We start from the raw sequence: 22,549 nt of genomic DNA on the forward strand, positions 1-22,549 counted from the left end.
ATTCTTGCTTAGCAACTTTTCTTGCAGCACTTTGAATATATCATCCCACTTTAGGCTGAAGTGTAAGGTTTATGCTGAGAAATCCCCTGATAGCCTTGTATGTTGGGGGGGATGCGGTTTCTGTTGCTGCTTTTGAGATTCTCTGTCTTTGATTTTAGATGGTTTTATTATAGTATGTCTTGGAGAAAATATTTTGGGGGTCCGATGAACTTTATGAATTTAGATGTCCAAATCTCTCCTCAGATTTGGGAAGGTCTCAGGCATTATTTCTTTAAATAAGGTTTATGCCCTCTTTTCCCTCTCTTCTTCTGGGACTCCAACAATGCTTAAATTGTTTCTCTTGAGGGTATTCCATCATTCATAGGCTTTCTTCCATCATAGGCTTTCTCTATTTATTTGGGGTTGGTAACTGGAAAATTATTGTGTTCCTTTGGTGGTGTCATGTTTCATTGGCTTTCTCATTTCCTTGAAGTCTTATGTTACTGTCTTTGCATTTGAAGAAGCATCATCTCCTCCAGTCTTAACTGACTGGCTTCAGGAGAAAAATAGATTCTGTCAGCCCTGCTAGGGATTCTGAAGCTTTCTCAGCGAATGGCAATTGTATTATCAGATTCTCCAAATGCTTTTTAAATGATTATCAAATTTTAGAATCAACCTGTAGAAAATGCATGGTAGATTTCTATAACTGTTGAAAAATAAATATAAACCTTGACAACATATGAAGAGATAAATATCACAATAACTAAAATTTAAAATAATAAAGTCAGTACTCATAAAAAACTTAAAAGTACGGAAAATTGACTTCAAATATCTCTGCACGTCATCATACCACATGAAGACCAGCAGCCACTACTAATATTTCCTCCCATTCTCTTGTGCAGTTTTTGCCTGTAGCCCTTATTTTATTTTGTCAGATTGTAAAAGTGATACGTGTCCTGTGTAGTAAACTTATCAAACACAGCAAGGCACTACATACTTCTCACAATGGAATGATTATATGATTGACAGAAAGATGCCAACAGCCATAGTACGAAAAGTTTGTTTACTGAAAATCAGGAATTTATGAAGATTTTTACATTAAAACTAGGGGTTCTGATTCTGGTTAAGATACAGTAAGCACACTCGAACCTTTCACTCTGAATACCGCTACAATCACTAGACAGCCTACATGGATCAGCTGTCTGAGTACTACCTGAAAGACAGGTGCTGGCAGAGGGATGGGGAAGGACACTGGTTTTGTTCTTCTCTCCATAGCACACCTTCCAGTCTAGGCTCAAAGGTAACCCCAAAGCTGGAAGTGAGCAGTGGGTCAAACAGGAAGAGGTCCACGGGGAGCCCCCTCATTCTAGTCTGAGGAGCAGGAGGGAATCCTGTGGGTCTAGGTGTGGGGGTGCAGAAAGAGTCTCTTGTTTTTCGTTGGTGTTTTTTTCCATTTTCTCCTGCCCTGACCCGTATGAAGTTGTGTATTGGTGGAGGCAGCAGTGACATTGGCAGCCAGATGTGAGACACATCCTTTTGTTGATAGGGATTATGGTCCCAAGGGCATGGAGAGATTCACTGATTTTGTTCTCTCCATCCTCTCACCACTTTATCCTGGAGACAGTCGCAACTGTGGGAAGTGCTCAGAGGAGCCGGGAAACTAAAGCGCTTTCTTTCTAACCAGAAGACTGAGAAAGGGGCCCATGGGAGCTGCAAAGCGTCAGAAAGATTGCAGACAGAAGGAACTCAACAGAGTGAACCCATCATGTTGTGTATGAATTCCTGGGTTCTCCTTCGAAACAGCATGTGTGCATCTGACCCTAAGGGCACACGAAAGGCTCTGAGGACTGAACTGTGGAGTAGATTACTGCCAGGTCGTACACTGGCCACTGCGGGGCACACATACATGGGACAGATCAAACTAGTTCTGCGAGGGCTTGGAAAACTGAACCGACATTGAAACCACAGCTCGCAGAAGGAGGATAGGGACTTATGGATTGGACCTAATCAGGTTGATTGCTGCTACAACAAACATAAATTCAACATTTTCCATGGGATTTAAATAAGATCCAGAGTCACATTGTATAATATCCAAAAAGTCAAGATAACTCCACATATGAAGAAACAGGAACATCTCACCATCTCTTAAGGGGGAAAGGACAGTCAACAGATGGCAATCATGACATGACATAGGTGTTGGAATTACCCAAGAATTTAAAGCCAGAAGTATAATTAAAATATTAATTAAAACCTTGCTCTAAGAAGTGAGGGTGAACAGCCTTGAAACAAATGGGAAATTAGACATTTAAATTTAAAATTGGAAATCTTATAACTAAAACTAAAGAAAAAATTCATGGAATGGACTTAGTAACAGAATGGAGATAACAGAAGAGTTAGTAAACTTGAAGATAGAATAATAAAAATTATCCAGTCTGACCAGGGATTAAAATTAACTGAAGAAAAATGAATAGTGCTCCAGGTACCCATGGGACAATAACAAAAGGTTTATCTTTCATGTTATTGAAGTCCCAGAAGGAGAAGAGATGCAGTGGTGCAGAAAAATGTATGAAGAAGTTATGGAAAGGAGAAAATAAGACATGACCCTGTTTGCAAACGACATGTCTACAAGAAAAACGCTAGGTAAAACAATTCTGAAGAAGAATAAAATGGGAGCAATCACTCTACCATTTCAAGACTTATTTTATAGCTATAGTAATCACAAGTGTGTGGTATTTGTGGAGCGATAGACGCATAGGTTGCTGGAACAGAATAGGAAACCCAGAAATACAGCCAACTGCTTTTTGACTGAATGTGTCACCCCCCCAAATTCATATGTTGAAATCTTACCCCCCAATGGATGATATTAGGAAGTAGGGGACCTCATTAATAGGATTACTACCCTTATAAAAGAAACCCCAGGGAGCTCTCATTCTCCTTTCTGCCATGTGAGGACACAGAAGATGGCATCTGTGAACCAGGAAGTAGGCCCCACCAGAAACCAAATCTGCCGGTGCCTTGATCTTGGACTTGGCAGTCTGCAGAACTCTGAGAAATAAATGTTTGTTGTTTAAGCCACCCAGTGTATGGTATTTTTGTTGTAGCAGCCCAAACGGACTAAGACAGGTGCCAAAGCAATTCAGTCTTTTCAACAGTTGGTGCTGGAACAATTGACTACCCATAGGAAAAAATAAAAAGGAACCTAGACCTAACCTCACATCTTATACAAAAAGTAACTCAATGGATTTTAGATTTAAATGTAAAACTATAAAAAATTTTAGGAGAGGAAGCATTTTATTAATCCATTGAGATTTTGCTTCCTGGCAGTTGTTGTCAGTTTAGCTCAAATAAACTCATTAAAATGTTAAAAAATTAGGAGGAAACATCAGAGAAAGTTTTCAGAAGTAACACTTGGTGAAGAATTCTTATACATGATATCTAAAGTGTGATCCATCTGGGGGAAAAATGGATAAATTAGACATCATCAAAATTAGAAACTTTCACTCTGTCAAAGAGTCTGTGGGGGGGAAAAAAGAAGCTATGGACCGGGAGAAAATATTTGCAAACAACATAACTAACAAAGGCTTATATCAAGAATATATAAGGGAATGTCAACAACATTTCCTAAATACTCAGTGGATCAAAGAAGAAAGCACAAGAGAAATTAGAAAATACTTTAAGATGAATGAAAACAAATCACAACATTGGAAACTTATGGGATGCAGCTAAAGTAGTGTTTGGAGGGAAAATTATAGCTGTAATGCCAATATTAAGAAAGAAGAACGATCTCAAATCAGTAACCTTAACTACCTTAAGAAACTAGAAAAAGAAATGCAAAATAAACCCATGGCAAACAGAAGGGAGAAAATAATAAAGACTAAATTGGAAACAAATGAATAGAGACTAATAGAACAATAAAGCAAATAAAACCAAAAGTTGGGGTTTTTTTTTAAGATTAATAAATTTGGCAAATCTTTAGCTAGAATGACCGAGAAAAAAGGAGAAGACTCAAATTACTAGAATCATTAATGAAAGTGGAGACATTACCACCAACCTTTCAGAAATCACAGTGATTATAAGGAAATACTATGAACGTAAATACTATGCCAATACGTTAGATAGCCTAGATGAAATGGGCAAATTTCTAGAAACACATAAACTAACAAAACTTAAGAAGAAATAGAAAATCTGAATAGACTGTAACAAGTAGAGAGATTAATAATTTTAATACTTTCCACAAATAAAAGCCCAAGATCACATGGCTTCACTAGTGAATTCTACCAAATGTCTAAAGCTTTATCAAGAAATCAAGAGCTCTTCCCAAAAAAGTAGGAGAGAACACTTCTTTGCCATTCTGCAAGGCCAGCATTACCCTAATAACAAAGCCAGACCAAGACATCATTAAAAAAGAAAACTGTACACCAGTACCCTTAGGAATATATAGACACAGAACTCAACAAAACATTAGCAAACCGAGTCGAGCAACATTTAAAGGGATCATACCCAGGAATGCAAAGTTGGTTCAATCAACATGACAGAAATCAATCAGTGTAAAACACCTTATTAGTAAGATAAATTTTAAAAAACAACAACCACATGATCGTCTCAGAAGACACATAAAAAAGCATAATCCCCTTTCATGATGGAAAAGAATGCTCAACAAACTACTAAGAATAGAAGATGGACTTCCTCAACCTGGTAAAGGTCATCTATAGAAAACTCCCAGGTGATATGGTACTTAATGGTGAAAGACTGAATGCACTCTTCCTAAGATCAGGAGTAAGGTGATTCCATTGTCATCACTACAGTTCGACATTGTAATAGAAATTCTAGTCAGGACCGTTTAGGAGAAAAACAAATGGCATTCAGATTGGGAAGGGAGAAATTGAACTATCTCTGTTTGCAAATGACGTGATCTTTTTTATATATCTATCACCCTGAGGAGCCGCACATATTCACTGCCACTAGCCACTAGGAAATGCACTTTAAGACTCGATTAGGTATCAGTATACACCTATTAGCAGAGCTGAAATAAAAATGGTGGCAATACCAAATGCTGGCAAGGATGTGAAGAAGCAAAGTCATATGCTGCTGGTGGGAACGTAGAATGGTAGGGGCACACTGGGAAGTACTTGGACAGTTAATGAGAAAACTGAAACATAACATACTAATCAGCCGTTTCACTTGTAGGCATTTACTGCAGAGAAATGGGACAGTCAGTAAACACTTGTGGGAAGAACAAGCATGATAGGTCCAGTGTGGCTGAAGCTTGGGGGAGATGGTCAGGATTTTCATCACATGATCCTGGAAAGCTGTGCGACAGGGGCCTGCAGTCTCTACGGTTTTTTGCATCTCTTCCTAGTCTGTCCGTCTCCCTTGGCCCTTTGGCGCATTTATTTTCCTTGGTTAATTCTTAATGTGTGTGAGTTGGTTAAACAGAATTTTAAATGTTAAGAGTTTGGTGAGTATAGGCACAAAATAAATAGACTTATCATCTATTTTTTTTAAATCATGTCTTATGTTAATATATTGTGTATGTGGGTTTTTCTACAATTACCACAGTATTATGTCATTTGGGGTGGGTTCAAAACCATGGGCACCTTCAGCCAGCTTATTACAGAGTGGGATGAGCCTGCCCCCCCAGACTCATTCTGTTCCTTAGTGCCCTTTATTTCCTGAGCCAGTGGGTCTGACCTGATCTGGGCTGGTCTTCTCTGTAGGCTTCCTCTGGACTGTTTGTTCTTCTGTCCTGGTTTTGTGTGCAGCTCTGTAATTTGGGTGGCTAATAACAAACTTATTCGTTTTTGCTTGTAGTGGGGTCTTCCACAAAGGCAGGTGGCAGGCTTGTTTACATTTTTATGTAATGTCACCCATTCAGGCCTTCTGTATGTTGTGTCTATTTAAATTTAGGGCTTAGGACTATAGATTTTGATCTGAGGAAACCTTAAGTGTGGGGCAATGTAAGAAAAGCAGGCTTTGGTTCAGGTTGAATACATTTGCTTTGCAATAGTTTTGCGTGAAAATGTATACAGTGGACTAGAGAGGAATAATGTCTCCTCTTGCTAGGTTCAGGTAGGTGCACTAGAATTTGGATTTCCTTATTTTTCAATTTTTTCCTTTGTTTTCCAGGTGCTGTGAAAGTTAACAATTAGTATAACTAATAAAGATTAATGGAGTCTGAAATTGACTAATTAAAGTCATGTCCGAAAGATTTGTATTTGCTGCAAAATGGAAGTGAATTAGACAGTTTTTTCTCATGTCAGTGTCAGTCCATGTGTAAGAGCTGGACTGCACTGCAGAGGTGGGACCCTCTCCCTCCTGGTCGCCGATACGGGTGCAGAAGGGGCCTGGGGTTAGTAGGATCAGAATTTCCTGGGGGGCTTGGTTTTGGGAGACTCTTAGGGGAAGAAATCTGGGGCTTGTCAGAGGACCGAGGGTGGAAAAGCGACCACTAGTTTGTGGTCATCGGTCTCCAGAGATCCTCTTGATAGGGTCTCTCTGCAGGTGTGGATCTCGTTTGTCCCCCTGTGGGGCAGGAGCAGAAGCGTTGCTTCCTCGGAGCCCTTGTTCATGCTGCAGGCCCCTGCCTGAGCCTGTGACCTGCCGTGATCCAGCTGAGCCCTGTGAGCGCCCTGCCCCTTGGGCAAGCAGCCGTCGCCTCCTGGCTCCTCTCTCCCATGCTTACTGAATTGACCCACAGAGGGAGGGTTCTTCGGATTTCTTGAGAAGGTTGCCAGGTGGGAAAATTGCGTATGCACTTAAGGCTGTGCTTCCAGGAAGGTGGAAGGAGTGACAGCCGTTCCTTGTGAGTGGGCTGTGGTATTACTCACTTTGCTTCTCGTTTCTGGTGGTGACACTTGTGAGAGTCATCTCTTTGGCCTGGGTTTTCATCCGGGAGCCTGATGAAGCCAAGCCACGTGCCTGGGCAGGTTCCCTGTAACACAGACAGCAACATGGGACAGGAGAGGTGGCTTTAAATGTGGATTCCATGGGCGAACGCAGTAAGGAAGGGAGTTCTGGATCCCTGGGCCTTCAGCTGGAGCCTTCTTTCCTGATTTTATTGGTTTAAGGTCCTCTGCTTGGAAGCAAGAGAAATTAACATTGGCTCACGCAGGCGAAAAGAGGGTTTGTTGGAAGGATATGGGATGGCTCGCAGACTGCAGGGACAAGCTGATGAGCTCCTTTGCAGAAAGGACTGGAGGCTGAGCAGCCTGCCATCTTGGGGGCAGGAATCTCTTGGGGACGAGAAGGGACCACCACATCCACTTCCTGTTTCTTCTTCCTGCTCAGCAAAGTCCAGGGAGAGAGGCCCAACCGGCCTGGCGGGGGGTCAGGGTGGGGCACCTTGACTGACAGCCCTTCCAGGCCCAATCCCATGGAGGGAGGTGGTTCCCCTGAGCTGCACAAGGCTTCTGTGTCTCAGAGGAGACAGACAGGGACAGGAGGGGCCCTTTGCTGCACGCTCCCGGGAACAACTGGGGACCAGGCACAGCAACTTCCCCCTAATGCTGCTGCCAAGTGACATTGGTTTCATGTCAGGGGCCTAGGCTTTTTGGTGTTTCTTTGTTGAAGGCTACCCCACTGAACATTCTTTATCAGTGACTCACTGTACAAGAATGTGTTTCCTGAAGGGTCAGCCCTGTGTAAAGGTTTATCCCAAGGATTTCTCTCAACCTGGCCTGTGCACAGAGAAGGGTGGGGAAGGCGTCCAGAACACTCATGGCAGAGAGCAGCAGAAGGTGATGTCTGTTACACGTGCGTGCTTTCCCCTGCCACTCGTGAGAAAAGTGCCCTCTCTGGGGAGTGGCCTATTAGAAGTGCCAGTACGGAGAGGGCTGAGAGTTTGTTACCAGAGCGAGAGCAGCAGTGTTTTGGCTTCTTTGGTTAGACTGACAGTAGCTCAGTCACTAAGAGCTGACCGAGGTCGTGTGTGTGTGTGTGTGTGTGTGTGTGTGTGTGTGTCTGTTGGGATCAACGTCTCCACGCCTTGCGTGTAGGTATCCTGGAACCCTTCTCCGCCCACGTCACTGCCAACCCCCCAGAACCCTCATGTGCAGAGCCTGGCATTCTGGTAACTGCTTTTCTCCCTTCTGGCAGGTACCACAGATGGTGTCCACTGTCAGTGCTGTGCAACGTGTGCCAGGCTGATCCATGGTCACTTTCCGGGATGGCAGCAAGGTGACTTCCGCTGAGGATGACCCTGACTGACAGGCTGCGTGAGAAGATATCCCAGGCCTTCTACAACCATGGGCTGCTCTGTGCGTCCTACCCCATCCCCATCATCCTCTTCACGGGGCTCTGCATCTTAGCCTGCTGGTATGTTTCCCAGTTGCCCTGGAAACAGTGGGCCGGTGTCTCGGGACAGTAGCTTTCCCATCCCCGACTGCTCGGTAGCCCTTAGGCTGTGTGTGCTTTTTGCACAAGGATCTTGGGGCTTCTTGGAGCTGCCCAGTGCAGAACTCAGGCCCTGGGGTGTTTAGCCACTGAGCTGAAACAGTCCAGGCTGGCCCTGACTTTTAGTGAGTCACCAGATTGGTTCACGTCACTGGTAATCTGTCTCAAAATAATGTTTAGACAATTCTAAGAAACCGCAAGATAACTGAAAGGCATGACTTTTGAAATTTTCCTCCTCAGCAGTGGCGGTTTCTTTTTGGTTAAGAGCAGCCTTCGAGTGTTGCAAAGCAAAGTCCGTTTGAACGATTCCCTGGCTAACCCCAGAGGCTTGGTCCTCTGCTCTCTAGTCACTTTCTGTTCCCCTGGGGCTCCTTTGGACCTCTTGTTGATTCTCGCAGCCTGCTGTGCTCACCAAGGACTGTTGTGAGAACGCTTTCTGTCGCAGAGCCGCACAGAATGATGACATTATAAACAGAGACTCTTGATGTGAGATGGCTGATGGTGCTCTTGGCTCTAAAACACTGACAGCCGTGAAAAGCGCCCACCCTGTTATCCTTGCCTCTGGAAAGGCTTCTGGTTTCCGGACTTGTTGTACAGCTAAGTTTGTAGATGTTTTCAGTGCTGTGCGGGAAGGATGATGCTCAGGGCTGAACCCTCTGTTCAGTTCAGTTAGTGATCCCAAGTCCGTCCTTAATTAGGACTAAAAAGGTGAACATCATTCATTGAGAAATTCTGCTGATGCTTCTGGTATATAATTAAATGTCTCACCGGTCCTCATAATAACCTTGGGAAGTGGTCCAGTTAAGTTTCCATTTAACCAAAGGGGGCTGGAGGCTTAGAGATTTGCCTGGTCTTCACATTTAATGAGTAGGGGAACCAGTTCAAATCCAGGCCCAGGGGTACTGGCCTGCACCCACAGTCTTGTCACCCTGACTCTCTTTGCTCTGGCTCAGTATTTGTGTTGTATGGGACAAGATCCTGTGTGGCGACGCTCTGAGGACCCAGCTCTTGGGTTTGTTTCCTTTAAGTTAATTGGCCCATCGCTCTCTTTCAGAGCCATACTTTTCTAGGCCTCTGTGCTAAGGCACTGGTCCTCAAACCTGAGCTAGCCTCAGAGTCACCTGGGGGGGCTGGTCCCCACCCCAGAGATTCTCATTCATCCAGTCTGGGGTGGGCCTGAGCATTTACGTCTTAACAAGTTCCCAGGCCTGGGGACCACATCCTGGGAGGCTGTGTCTTTCCTGAAAATTTCTCTGAAATTCTACTGCGTCTCACTTAAAAGTGTTTTCTCTTTTATGCTAACTTCTGGAGCAGCCGTTGGTGGTGGCACTCAAGGTTATTCATTGCTCTTACTGCCTCTTGTTGAGGGGGTGGGTCCAGCGCCCCCGTCACTAAATTCTCAGTTCTAATAGCCCTTGCACATGGGAAGGAGGGGAGGTAAGAGTGAGGTGGACAAGTGCCTTGAGTTAAACTCATGTTCTGTGTGGGCAGTAGTTGTCATTCCCCTTCTGCAAAGACAGCTTTCTACAGGAAGGGAAGGATGTTTCCTCGTGGCCATTCGTCGTCTGGGGACTGGGGTTGCCAGCTGGCCCCAGGCGGCGTCCTGGGCAGGAGATGCAGCTGTGTGTAGCAGCGGCTTGGGCACAGTTGGGCCTTATCTTTAAATGAATAATTTGATATCACACATGTTTCAAAACAGACTGTCCTTGGATTTATGACGTGGGGGCCTCTGGTGTGGAAACTTTGTGAGATGGCCAAGGTCTCAAGTATGAAGGACGCCTCCTCGACTCCGGGCGAATTGGAATGGGATGGAGGGTTGGGGAAGAGGCAGATGTGATGGTGACAATATTTAACAACCAGTTCAGCCCGGCTGCAGCTGAGCCTGCCTGATCCCCCCACAGGTGCTCTTGGCTGAAAACTGGTCCTGAGAAGGGTGGGTGGGGATCAGGGTGGGACTGGGCTGATGGGAAGCAGAGGGAGACTGATTTCACTGACCCTAGGTTGTCAGTCCCCGGGGGCTTCCACACATGGTATTCCATTGCCTGATAGCCTTGGAGGTGCTTGTTAGGCCTTAGATCTTTGAAAGACGATGAAAGTGGTGTGGAGAGCTGGTCGGTGGTAAGTGCTGCAGTTGGCAGGCACACGTGACACTTCCATCTGTACCTTCTCCACTTAGCGTGCTGATAGAAACTGAGTGAGGGACGGTGTTCAGTGCCGATACTGTTGATGGAGGAGTTTGCTCCTTTAACAAAAAGCCAGAGAAGCAGTGGGCCAGGAGCAGGCCTGGCGGGATCTGCCGAGGCAGAGAACAGAGAGGCTTTTTGAAGGAGTGGCCCCACATAACAGGAGTGAGGAGAGAACACCAGGCCACCTCAGTAAAGATGGCGGTAATATGTGCCGAGCTCTGTGCCAGACCAGTGAGCGGAACACAGACCCTCCCCTCAAAACCCACAGTCTCGGCCTGAGACCGTCAAGTTGCCCTGTCATCGGATGTCGTGCACAGCAGGTGGGACGTAGCCTTGGTGCAAAGGGACACGATGTCAGGGCGGCTCCTGGGGGAGAACAGCTGGGCCGAGCTCCGCGGGAAGGTAGGGGTGCCTTCCTCACCTTTCCTGTTTGTGGTCTTGGCCGCTCAGCTCACGGCTCCCACAGCAAAAGGGCAGGGAGGGTCAGACACTGGTTTGCCCCTCTGAGAGCCTGCTGCCCGCCTCCTGTGGTCCCATCCCTGAGGGCACTGGTTTCCTTTCGTTTTTGAAGTCACCTGTTTTTCTTCAAAGAGATAAACCAGCCTGTACTATCACAGGCTGGTTCTTAGTGCTGTGTACTTATTTTCCCAAACCAACATTTTTGTCATGTGATCTTAAAGGAGTTTTACAAAAACTTTTCTCGAAATCTGATTGGCTTAGGAAGTTTTCCAAAGCTCGATGAAATCTTTCAGTCTCTAAAGACAATAAAGGTTGTGTCAGAAAATCCTCAGATTCTGGGCCAGCTTGGCCAGGAGGCCAGGGTCGTGCACCTAGGGCACAGGCTCCGCCATCCGCTGCCACCCAGCACCCTCTTCTGTTCCAGAGCAGCTCCCCTTCTGCAGGGCCTCAGACGGCCTGCAAAGTGTGGGTAATACACAGCTTTTAGTCGTTTAAGATACTTGGGCTCCGTTCAGTTACCTTTTATTGTTCCTGGAAGGAGAGACTTGTTCATACTCAACCCAGGGCTGCTGCCTTTGAGCCACCTGGGCTGTCAACCCCAGTCATCACCCCTGGGTCACTCTGGGTGAAACTTGTAGCAAGTGGGCACTGTGGCAGGAGCTGTCTTTACATTTCCTAGAGGCTAGGCCACCAGGACCCGAGGTCTGACCAGCAGCAGCCCAGCAAGGCTGACAGTGTGGGTGCTCCGACCTGCCTGGGGTGTGGTGGGGACACCGTGGAGTGAAGGAAGAGTGCCTGGGCGCCCACTCGCCAGACCCCCTCCATGCAGATCAGAGGTTAATGTGAGGGCATTGGGTCACCTGTAATTCCACAACCTGCTGCTCATGGTTACAAAAGGTGGGTTGTGACTTGGAGAGCAAGTTGGAACCCAATGAGGCCGTTCTAAACCTGAAGCCTGTGTGGCTCGAGAACAGACGTGGCCCCTTTCCGCCTCCTTTTCCTCTGGAGGAAAGCAGTACTCAGGGCAAGGCTGGACATCTCAGCCGTCCTGGCCTCCGCTTCTCCGCCTCTCCGCCTTGTCTGCCCACATCTCAGGGTTGCCCGTCATCACCATGGCCACTTTGGGGGTGGGGGGTGCCTACCAGGACTGTGTCACAGGTTCCCTCTTTCTGTGCTCATGTGGCCACTCTCTAGACAAATTTATATTCTCTTTTTGTGAACAAGAAAGGAATCTTAAGTAACGGAAGCCCTGTCTGCGCCTGTGCTATGGAAAGCCACGCTGATAACAGAGAACGAAGTCCCAAAGCGCCATGGACCTCTGCCCGAAAGCCTCCACGAGGAGCCCAAAGGACCATCTCCAAGGCACTGCCCAGCTCAGCATTGCAAAGCCAGAGGCTCCCCCAGCTGACGTGACCCCTGCCCTCATAAACAAGCTGGGAGAAAGCTTGGAAAGAAAAGCCTGTGGGAGACGAGAGTCTCCTTTACTGCCCCAGATTTCCTCAATAGAAGAGAGAGCAGGAGATCTCAGAAATGTCCCCTTCCAGTCTTTCATATTGTTCTCCCCTGACAAGGGGAAGAGCGAACATCTCCCACCCCTGACGTCTCCAGAGAGGTGTCTCGTGCACCGTCCTCTCTGAGTGTCATTTCTGTGGTCGCTCTTTCTGTGTGCCCTCACTGTCTGCTCAGCTCGCCATCACAGATGACTGAGTGAGAATGGGAGGAGATGTAGAGCCAAGACCATCTACGTAATTTATGGGACCCAGTGCAACATGAAAACCCAGGACTGCTTATTCAGAAAGCAAGGGGAAAGTACCATTAAAGGTACTAAAACATACTTAGATGGGTGAAAGGCTTGCCCCTGCCAAAACATCCACCAGATGTGCTATGGTGCTGCCAGCCTGGGATAGGGGATGGCTGTCACCTCACCCTGTCCCAGGACACGGCTGGGGTATGTACATCTGACCCCAACCCTCTGGGTTTGTGCATTCAGGCTCCTGCCAGATGCGACAGCCAATGGGATACCTGCACAAGGAGGTCCTGTGCAGGTCCTGGGATGCCGGGGGGCAGGGAGCTGGTGGTCAATAACCTGTCTCAGGGCCCATGTGTGAAGCTACATGTGTGAACCGACACTCCAGACCCTCAGCACATGCTCCATTGTGATGGACTTGAGTTACAAAACACAGGTGTCAAGGGAAATGTATTAAGAGTTTCCATAGAGCCTGCGGAACTTTGGACTCAAGCGCTGTGGGGTCCTGTGCAGCCAGCCACACAGGGTGCTCACCCAGGAGGCCAGCCCTGCGTAGGGCATCTGGTAGTAAACGGTCAGCACATACGTTTTGAACGTCTTCCATGTGGCTGGTATTGGGGATACAGAAATTGAAATGGCATGTCCGGTCCCCACATTGCTTACGTTAACCAAGCAGATGGCTAGGAGGCTGGGATCGATGTTTTCAGGCCACCCCTCTGGGAGTTCAGGGCAGAGGTGCCCTGCTGCCTAGGCTGGAGCTGCAGAGAGGCCATGTTGCCTTGGAGGTTGAGCAGGGATTTGGCCACCATTTGAGGGTGGGGCGCATTGTAGTTTGAGACAAGGACTTGAGTGCATGTAGCTTATGTGTGAGAGGAAGTGAACACCGGTAGGGCGGTGCGAAGGTGAGATGGAGGGGAAGGCGCACGATCCAGCAAGTTACCAGCACGGGCAGCCGAGAGTCATCTCCCTGGGGAACGCTGAGAGCGGTGCAGGACACCCACCTCAGAGACCCCCGCCTGAGGGTGGAGGGCTGGACTGTCTGTGCTGGGGTCAGCAGACTCCTTCCCTAAAGAAAGGTGTGTGGGCTGGGGCGTTGGGGGAGACTTGGATTGCAGTTCCAGTCCTGAGTGGGAGACGAGGAAGCAGAGGGCATCCAGCTAGGCTAGAGCAGGGCTCCAGGTGAGAGGTGGTGGTCGCTCCGTCTAAGTGAAAGCCCTGAAAGTGGTGAGATGTCGCTGAATTTGGATGTACCGTTCACCCTTGAACCACGCAGGGGATGAGGGCACCATGTATAACTGCAGTTAGCCCTCCACATACTCTGATTCCCTACCATGGAGTTGACCCTTGAACAACACGGGTTTGAACTGGATGGGTTAGTTTAAAAACAAAGTCTACGTATAAGTGGACCTGTGCACTTCAAACCCATGTTCAAGGGTCAACTGTATTTTGAAGGTGGAGCCCTTAGGATTTTCTGAGGACCAGATGTGGACTGTGGGAGAAAGAAGAGTCAAGATCAAAGTGTGTGGCCTGGGCAGCTGGTTGGGTGGAGCTGAGACAGGAAAGGCAGGGGAGGTTTAGGAGACACGGTTCATTTCCTTCGCCCTGTCACATCAGGGCAAGCCACAATCTAATCTGGTCATAGGAGTGAGTTTTGCGGAAGCGATGTGGGGGTGGTGGTAGAAATCCACCACTTCTTTCTTCAAATGTCTTTAGTCTCTTTTCTGACCTTGGAAAAGTGAGTGTTTTTACTTCTGAACATTCCTTGACACTTTTCTTTCAGGCTTTCCTTTTGGTCTAGAATTTGGTAGCCATGGACGGTGATTATTGCCCTGCATTTTGCATTTTTGTAGAATCTTTTTCTTGGTGCTTTTCTTTTGCCTGTATTAAAAGGAATGTGTGGTTTAAATTTTTAAACACATCAGAAACATAATATGAGTTAATAAGTATAGTGTGATGTTAAGACACAAGAACAGACCTGTGTTCACATGCTAATTCTGTCACTTTCTATGAGGATGTAGCGTCTGCATGCCGCATTGGGTTGTGGTGAGGCTGAAATGAGCAGATAGATGGAGGCGCCTGGATTGTACCCGGAACGCAGTAGGTGCTCAGTGAGAGTCGGAACCATCATCATTGCTACAGAAGCAGGCAGGCCCACTGTTAGTGGTAAGAATCACGTTGAGGTGACTGGGGACTTTGGCAGCTCATAGGAGGAGGGGCCCCAACCCAGACTTTAGGGAAAGGGGAAAGACTTCCTGTGGCAAGTGATACTACATCTGAGGCCTTGAAGATGAGTTGCCTAGGAAGAGAATGGGCAAGAGTGTTCCAGCACGTGCAGAGCCTCAGAAGCGAGTTCCGTACCTGACCGGGAGACAGGGCGTTGTCTGTGGCGGCCAGGGCAAGATTGGAGGGTGACTGTGAGCCATGTTAAGCCTTTCCAGGCCTGTGGACTTTTTCCTAAGAGGCTTTATCCTAAGAAAATGGACGCTGTGGAGTGTGCTGCCCTTCTTTTCTCTTCCTGCTGGAATATTTAGACTCCTAGAATTCATAGGTATTTCCAGTATTTCAATCTTGAGAAACAGGCTGCTTTTAGTTTAGTCAGTGTGTTTTGAGCAGCTACTGTGTGCAAAGTGAATGTAGATAAATAAAATGTACTGCCTGCCTTCTTCCTACAAGCAGTGTTAGCTCCGCACCCCATGACGCCTCTCTACAGTCAGAGCCTAGGGGTCAGCCCGTGCGTTGTGTGGAGCTGTCCTCAGCAGGACCTTAGCCAGGTCTAGAGACAGCCCTGACACTTACCTCTAAACAGCTGAACTTTGGCTTTTCCCCCCCTTCTTCTGCCTCCCCCTCTGCTCCAGTTCAAGCCGTTGTTTCTCAGTCTAGTTGTGTAGGACACAGCTCCCTGGCCCATGCTGGTATTATGAGCCTTGCGCTCCCCCCGGCTGAGGCGATTGGTCGCCAGTTGGCTGCTCACAGCAGCCCTTGCTGGCTGCCCCGCTCATGATGGCTGCCGGTCGCTTAGGCTGGCTGTCGGCCACTCACGCTGGCCACTGGCCACTCATGGCAGCACACGGCAGCACACAGCAGCCCACCGTGGCTACTGGCCACTCACGATGGTTGCCGGCCACTTAAACGGTAGCCCACGGCATCCCACAGCAGCTCGCGCTGGCTGCCGACCACTCACGCTGGACACCAGCCACTGCTGGGAGCACATGGTAGCCCACAGCAGCACACAGTAGCCCTGCGGCAGCACATGACAGCTCATGCCGACCTCCGGCTGCTCACGACAGCCCAGCTCCAGGGAGAGACATTGTTCACAGTCTTAGATGTAGAGGGCGCAGCTCACTGGCCCATGTGGGAATGGAACCAGTGACCTCAGTGTTAGGAGCATGGCGCTCCAACCACCTGAGCCACTGGGCTGGCACTGAGCTTTGGCTTTTGAAAGCACCAAGAGAGAAGCAACTCTTCACAAACAAGGGATTCTCAATAAGATTCATAGCTGATTTATTCATAGAAACCATGGAGGAAAGAAGGCAGTGGGATAGCACATTTAAAGTCCTGAATGGAGAAAAAAAAAACCAGTTCAACCAAGATTTCTGTATTCTGCAATACTATTCTTCAGTAATAAAGGAGAAATTAAGGTATTTCTAGATAAACAAAAGCTGCGGAAATTTGTTACCATTGGACCATCCCTACGAGACACACTAAAGGAAGCCTTTCAGGCTGAAATGAAAGGACACTAGACAGTTACTTGAAATCATAAAAAAAACATAAAAAGAAACACTTGCAAAGTTAACCAGTATTATTGTGCTTTTGGTTTGCTTTGTAACTTCTTTCTTTCCTTTTTTGTGATTTAAAAGGCAAATTATTAAACAATAATTTTAAATCTATGATAATGGGCATACAATAGTTAAAGTGTAATCTGTGACAATAATAATATAAAGGGGGAGAGACATATATATAGAAACAGAATGTTTGCATACTATTGAAATTAAGCTCCTCAGACTGGATAATTTCAGTTGTCTTGTTTTAAAGGTCACTGATCTTTTCTTCTGCCTTCTCAAATCTGTTGTTGGACCCCTCTATAACACAGTTCAACCCAGGTTGTTACAAGTTAATAGTTATAATCCGCAAGGTAACCACTAAGAAAATACCTTTTAAAATATACAGAAAAGGGAAGAAGAAGGGAATCGAAGTGGCACACTACCAAATACAATCAAATCAACAAAATACCAAAAAAAGGGCAGCAATGGAGGAATTGAGGAACAAAAATCATATAAGACATACAGAAAACAACTAAATAGCATATGTAAATCCTTCCTTATTAGTAATCACATTAAATGTACGTGGGTTAAACTCTCCTATTAAAAGACAGAGATTGACAGTTAGATTAAAATGACAGAATTCATCTAGATGCTGTCTACAAGAAACTTTAGATATACTCTACACTTTGTATATAAGAACACAAAGAGGTTGGAAAATAAAAGGATGGAAAAAAGATATTCTATGCCTAACAGTAACTAAAAGAGCTGGAGTGGTTATATCATCATTAGACAACATTTAAAAGGTCATAAGAGACCGAAAGGACATTATATACTGATAAATACTTCAACACAGCAAGAGGATATAACAATTGTAAGCATACACGTACCAAGCAACAGAGCCCCAAAATACCAGGAGTGCCAAAAATATGTATACACTGTTCGCCATAATCAGAAGTGTCTGGACGCTGATGGTAACCACTGAGCACCTCTTGTAATTGCAGAAGTCAAACGTCACTTGTATTCATCTTTTGTTATCAGTATATATTGAGTATTACAATTTTAATGCAGTTTTCTTAAAGTGTGTATATGAAGCACCCTCTGCATATGAAGCAAAAATGGACAGATTGAAATGAGAAATAGAGAATTCTATAATAATAGATGGAGAATTCAATACTTTACTTTTGATAATGGGTGGAAGAACCAGACAAGATCAGTAAGGAAAAGGAGGACTTGAGCAATACTGTAAATCAGTTGGACCTGACAAAAATGTATAGACACTCCACCCAACAACAGCAGAATACACATTTTTCTCAAGTGAACATGGAACATTCTCCAGGATAGACCATGTTAGGCCACAAATAAGTCTTAATAAATTTAAAAAGATTGGAATCACAGAGTATATGTTGCAGTTACAGTGGAATGAAACTAAAAATAATAATAGAAGGAAAACTGGAAAATTCACAAATATGTGGAAATCAAACAGTACATCCTAAAACAACCAGTGGGTCAAAGAAGAAATTAGAAGGGAAATTAGAAAATACCTTGAGATGATGAAAACAAAAATGCAATATACCAAAACTTATGGGATGCAGTGAAAGTAGTACTAAAGGAAATTTACAGCTGTGGAAAGGACTCATGACTCATATCTAGGATATATAAGAACTATAAATAAATAAGAAAAAGACAGTTGACCCAATTAAAAAAACAGTCAAAAGAGTGGAAGAGGTGCTTGATAGAAGAGGATCTATCCAAATGGCCAATAAGCATATGAAAGAATTTTCAACATTGTTACCCATGACAACCTGAGATGTATCACTACCTCCTGTAAATGGTGACAATTAGTTGGACTGACAGTATCAGGAGGTGGCAAGGATTTGGAGCAGTTGGAACTCCCATCACACTCCTGGTGGGAACATAAAATTGTACAATTACTTTGGAAAACTGGTATTACCTACAAAAGCTAAGCATATGTTTATTCTATAACCCAGAAATTTCATTCTAGGAACATACCTAACAGAAATGAGTGCTTATGGTCAGCAAAAGCCATATATAAAAATAATCTTAATAGCTTTATTCTCAATAGCTCATACTGGAAACAGCCATGTGTACCTCGAGTAGTAAATGTACTTTATGTAATAGATTCATTCAATGGAAAAGTGCAGATCTATGGGAAAGAATGAGCTACACGTATCAGTGTAGATGAATTGAGCAGATATTGTCGGAATAAAAGCAGCCAGTCACAGGAGTGCACAAGTGGAATCGATTTCATTTGTAAGCCATTTAAAAACAGGTAAAACTCATTTATGGTTAGAAGTTCTAATAGAGGTTTGGGGCGGAGATTGCTCTTCACTGGGTGGGGGTCACAAAGCTGCCTTCTGAAGTTCTAGGAATGTTCTATCACTTAATCTAGGTAGTGGTTACACAGGTTTATGCATATGTCAGAATTCACCGCACTGTTATACTTACGATTTGTGCATTGTGCACAAAAAAGTTAATTCTCAAAACAAAAGTTTTTTTAGAAAGTGAGACCAGAAACAAAATGCACATCCATTTTCCAACTTTTGTGTGTAAAGCCAGGGTTTTTCTTTTGTGGATGGTGAGTCCATTGACTTCTGTTCAGCACAGTCGAGTGTGAACCACAGCCTCCGTGTGTTACATAGTTTCCATGGTCTGTCGCTTCTATTTATTTATTTATTTATTTATTTATTTATTTATGTCTGTCTGTCTGTCTGTCTGTCTGTCCCTTCAAATTGGAATAGTTGCCCAACAATCTGAGTTAGGATCCTTCTGGATTTTTATAGTTTCCCCCCCACCCCCAGTTTCTGTTTGTTGTCTTATTTATGTTTAATTTGACAAGTTTGTCTGTTTAGCATCTTGCCTTTGTTATGTCTCTAAAAATATTTAACCAGTCTATTTTTATCAATTGGGCTTCCTTGTCAGCTCTCTATGATTAAAAAATGAGTTTGAAAAATGCTGATCGAGGTGGCTTCTAAGTTCCTTCCAGCACTGAAGTTTTGTGCTGCTAATGTTTTGTACATTTGTACAATCCTAGCAGGGACTGCATCACGCATCTTTTCCTAACGCTTCTGTCCTTTTTTGTTCATCCCAGCTACCCACTGCTGAAACTCCCCTTGCCAGGAACAGGCCCCGTGGAGTTCACCACCCCCGTGAAGGACTACGCGCCCCCACGTGTGACCTCTGACCACAAACCAGGAGAGCCTAGTGAGCAGCCGGAGTGGGTAGGTGTTCAGTGTGTCGCTGAGGAGAGCCCCAGGGACTGGCTGAGGCAGGGGCTCTGCGAGTGAGTGTGCGTAAGGGGGTCAGCCTTTCATTGGTGAATACGTGCCCTGGAACAGCTTTATAGAGACACCAGAAATATTTAGTTACACATTTAATGAATAACCTGTTTTGAAAGGGAGCACCAAGTGACCCCCACGTGTGACTGTCCTGTAAAAACGGGGGTCTGTGGTTGTAGCGGTGGGCAGCTGGGTCAGGTGGGCTGCTCACACATGGTGCACAGGCCCGGGCAGCGCCCTGGCAAATAGGCCATCTCCTCCTTGCTGCAGGGGCTCATGACAACCAGTGAACACCCCTAGCCAAGGTCCTCTCATCACAGTCTTGACACACTAATGTTCGCAGTGCGCACCTGATTTTTTCAGACCTTTTGGGTCCTATTTTATCCTCATAATCCATTCAGGTAAAAAGTTGGTTTTTTGGTGTGTTTTTTTAAATCTCTTTTACAGTTTAGGAAGCTGGGGCCCAGAGTGATGAAATGCCTGTTACTCAGTTTACATGGGGTCAACACTGGGTTTGGACTCCAGGTCTCCTGACCTCTGAGCCCACTGCTTTTTCCAGACCATACTGTTCTCAGTTGACTGTCACTGAGCTGAGCACTGATGCAAACGAAGGAGAAACAGTGTCTCCGTTGAAGGCCTCAGGTGCCGGGTCCGACTCACAGTAACTCCGGTCTCATTATTTGGAAATCTTACAAGCATGATTAGCTTGTCTCTAAACCTTTTACCTGCCAGGTGATGGATGGAGTGTTTTCCTGCACGTGTTGTGCTTTGGTCCCATGGATTGGGGCCAGACTCGCCCAGTCTGTTGTTGAGGAGGAAAACCAAAGCGCAGGAGACAGCTCTTCCTCTCCCACCCCTCCCTGATACTGCTTGCACATCCCTTCCTGTTTCTTTTTCGGGTACGACAGCAGCCAGGTCACTCGTTATAAACTTGGCTCTACTGTTGCTGAAATACACACATAACTGGTGAGATAGGTACATGCGAAAGTACAGGTGGTGTCAGTGGCAAGTACACAGTCAGGCTTAGTGAGACTGCCCGTGGAGGTGAGAGGGAACATGGTCTGATACCAGCAGGAACCAGTTCTGTAACTTAGGCCCCAGCTGGGCCAGGGCTGACACAGGACCTTGTTGGTTCACACCTTTCACCTTCATTAACCTCTTGGTGCAGTTTTACCCCTAATGGAAGTCATGGTTCCGTCACAAGAAGGTGCTCTCTGTGCGTGTTCCATGACTAGTAGAGTTCACGGCCTGATGTCTAATGATAACGGCTTTTGGGGGGGTATTTGTTTGTGAGCTCTTTAAACTTCCTTAGTGCCCTTTGGTCTGACATGGTCATAGTAAATGGGGGCACAAAATAACTTGAGGTCTCAGGAATAAGAGGAGTGTCCGTTTTCTCACTTTCTGATTGGAGCCTCCGTCCTCTGAATGACTGAGAAGGAGACCAGGCCTCGGTGCTGTCACCTGGTGTCATGCAGCTCAATGATCAGGTGTCTCACCATTGACTGTCCATGATAAAAATACAGCTCAGTGATGCAGGAATGGTAAGGACGGCTTTAGTTATAAGGAGCAGAAAACTCAGCCTGAACCAGAGTAAGCAAGAAGGGAATTTGGGGGTGGGAGGGGTTATATAACTCAGGGTGACTCAAGGACAGCCTGGTTTGGGCCTGAGAAGGAGTCCCGTCTCTCAGCTCTGGGTCAGCTCCACTTGTGGTCTCCCCGAAACAGACTCCAGCAGCTTCAGCTCCGTGTTCTTGCCATATCCAGGCCAGTAGAGAACGGGCAGGTGCCTGGTTGGCTCTGACTGAGGTTACCTGCCTGTCCCCGTCCCAGATCATGTGGCCGAGAGGGGTGCTTTGTGGACTGGCATCGTCAGCAGGCTGGGAATGAGAGAGGGTGGCTTCCAGAGGACAGTTAGGCGTGGGCGTGGAGCAGCACAGCGTAGGTGTCTGTCCTCAGGACCCAGTGTCCTCCGTTCTCCCTGCCTTTATTCAACACGTGTATCACATGTCTGCAGCAGTGTGCCCAGTAGTGTGATCTAGGGGACAACACAGCCTCCCTGCCTCCGAGGAGATCCCAGTCTGGTTGGGAAGAAAAAACAAAGATGTCAGTTTAAAATAAATGCTGTACGTGCCAGAGGGACACAGGAACCTCCTGGAAGAGCTCCCAGTAGCCGATGCTGGAAAAGAAAATATCGTTAGTAACAAAATGAAGTAGTATCGATTATAACCCAAATATCCAAATCCATATGATTGAATAAATAAGTAAATGAGAATAGACAAACCTGGGCAAAAAATTATAGAGTTTATGCAGCTACTCGGCCGTCACGGAGGTGGGGTGTAACTGCCCTTCCGTATGTGTGGGCGGTGCGTGGTGACCTCCGGAGAGGACAGCATGGAGGGGAGGAAAGTCGCTGTACAGTCGGAGCCTGGCAGCCACCTGTCCAGCAAGCTGAGCAGTGTCACCCTCAACAGGGAGACATCAGGTGGACGGTCGAAGCCCTTGCCGTGTGACGAGGAGGGCGCTGCACCTCTGGGGTCTTCCTTCCAAACCCACATCCCAGTCTAATCATGAGGAAAACATCAGACGAATCCCGATTGAGGGACTTTCTGACCAGCCCTCTGAAAATTGCCAAGGTCGTCAAAAACAAGGGAAGTCGGAGAAACTAAGGAAAACAGATTTGCTTAGTTTTTACCTAGTGTCCTTTTTCTCTCCCGAGATCCCGACGTGGGG

The 22,549-nt window shown here is 46.2% G+C and overlaps 1 protein-coding gene across 1 annotated transcript in view; it reads left to right on the top strand.

Annotated features, from left to right (window-relative positions):
• SCAP (SREBF chaperone) overlaps positions 1-22,549 on the top strand; it is a 52,553-nt gene that overhangs the window by 12,680 nt on the left and 17,324 nt on the right. The window contains exons 2-3 of the mRNA XM_074312454.1: positions 8,074-8,292; positions 19,633-19,762. Of these exons, the coding sequence (XP_074168555.1) occupies positions 8,171-8,292; positions 19,633-19,762 (252 nt within the window). The 5' untranslated portion in view covers positions 8,074-8,170. The remainder of the gene's footprint in view (positions 1-8,073; positions 8,293-19,632; positions 19,763-22,549) is intronic.

This window comes from Rhinolophus sinicus, linkage group LG10 (genome assembly GCF_036562045.2).
Source record: "Rhinolophus sinicus isolate RSC01 linkage group LG10, ASM3656204v1, whole genome shotgun sequence".
NCBI lineage: Eukaryota > Metazoa > Chordata > Mammalia > Chiroptera > Rhinolophidae > Rhinolophus > Rhinolophus sinicus.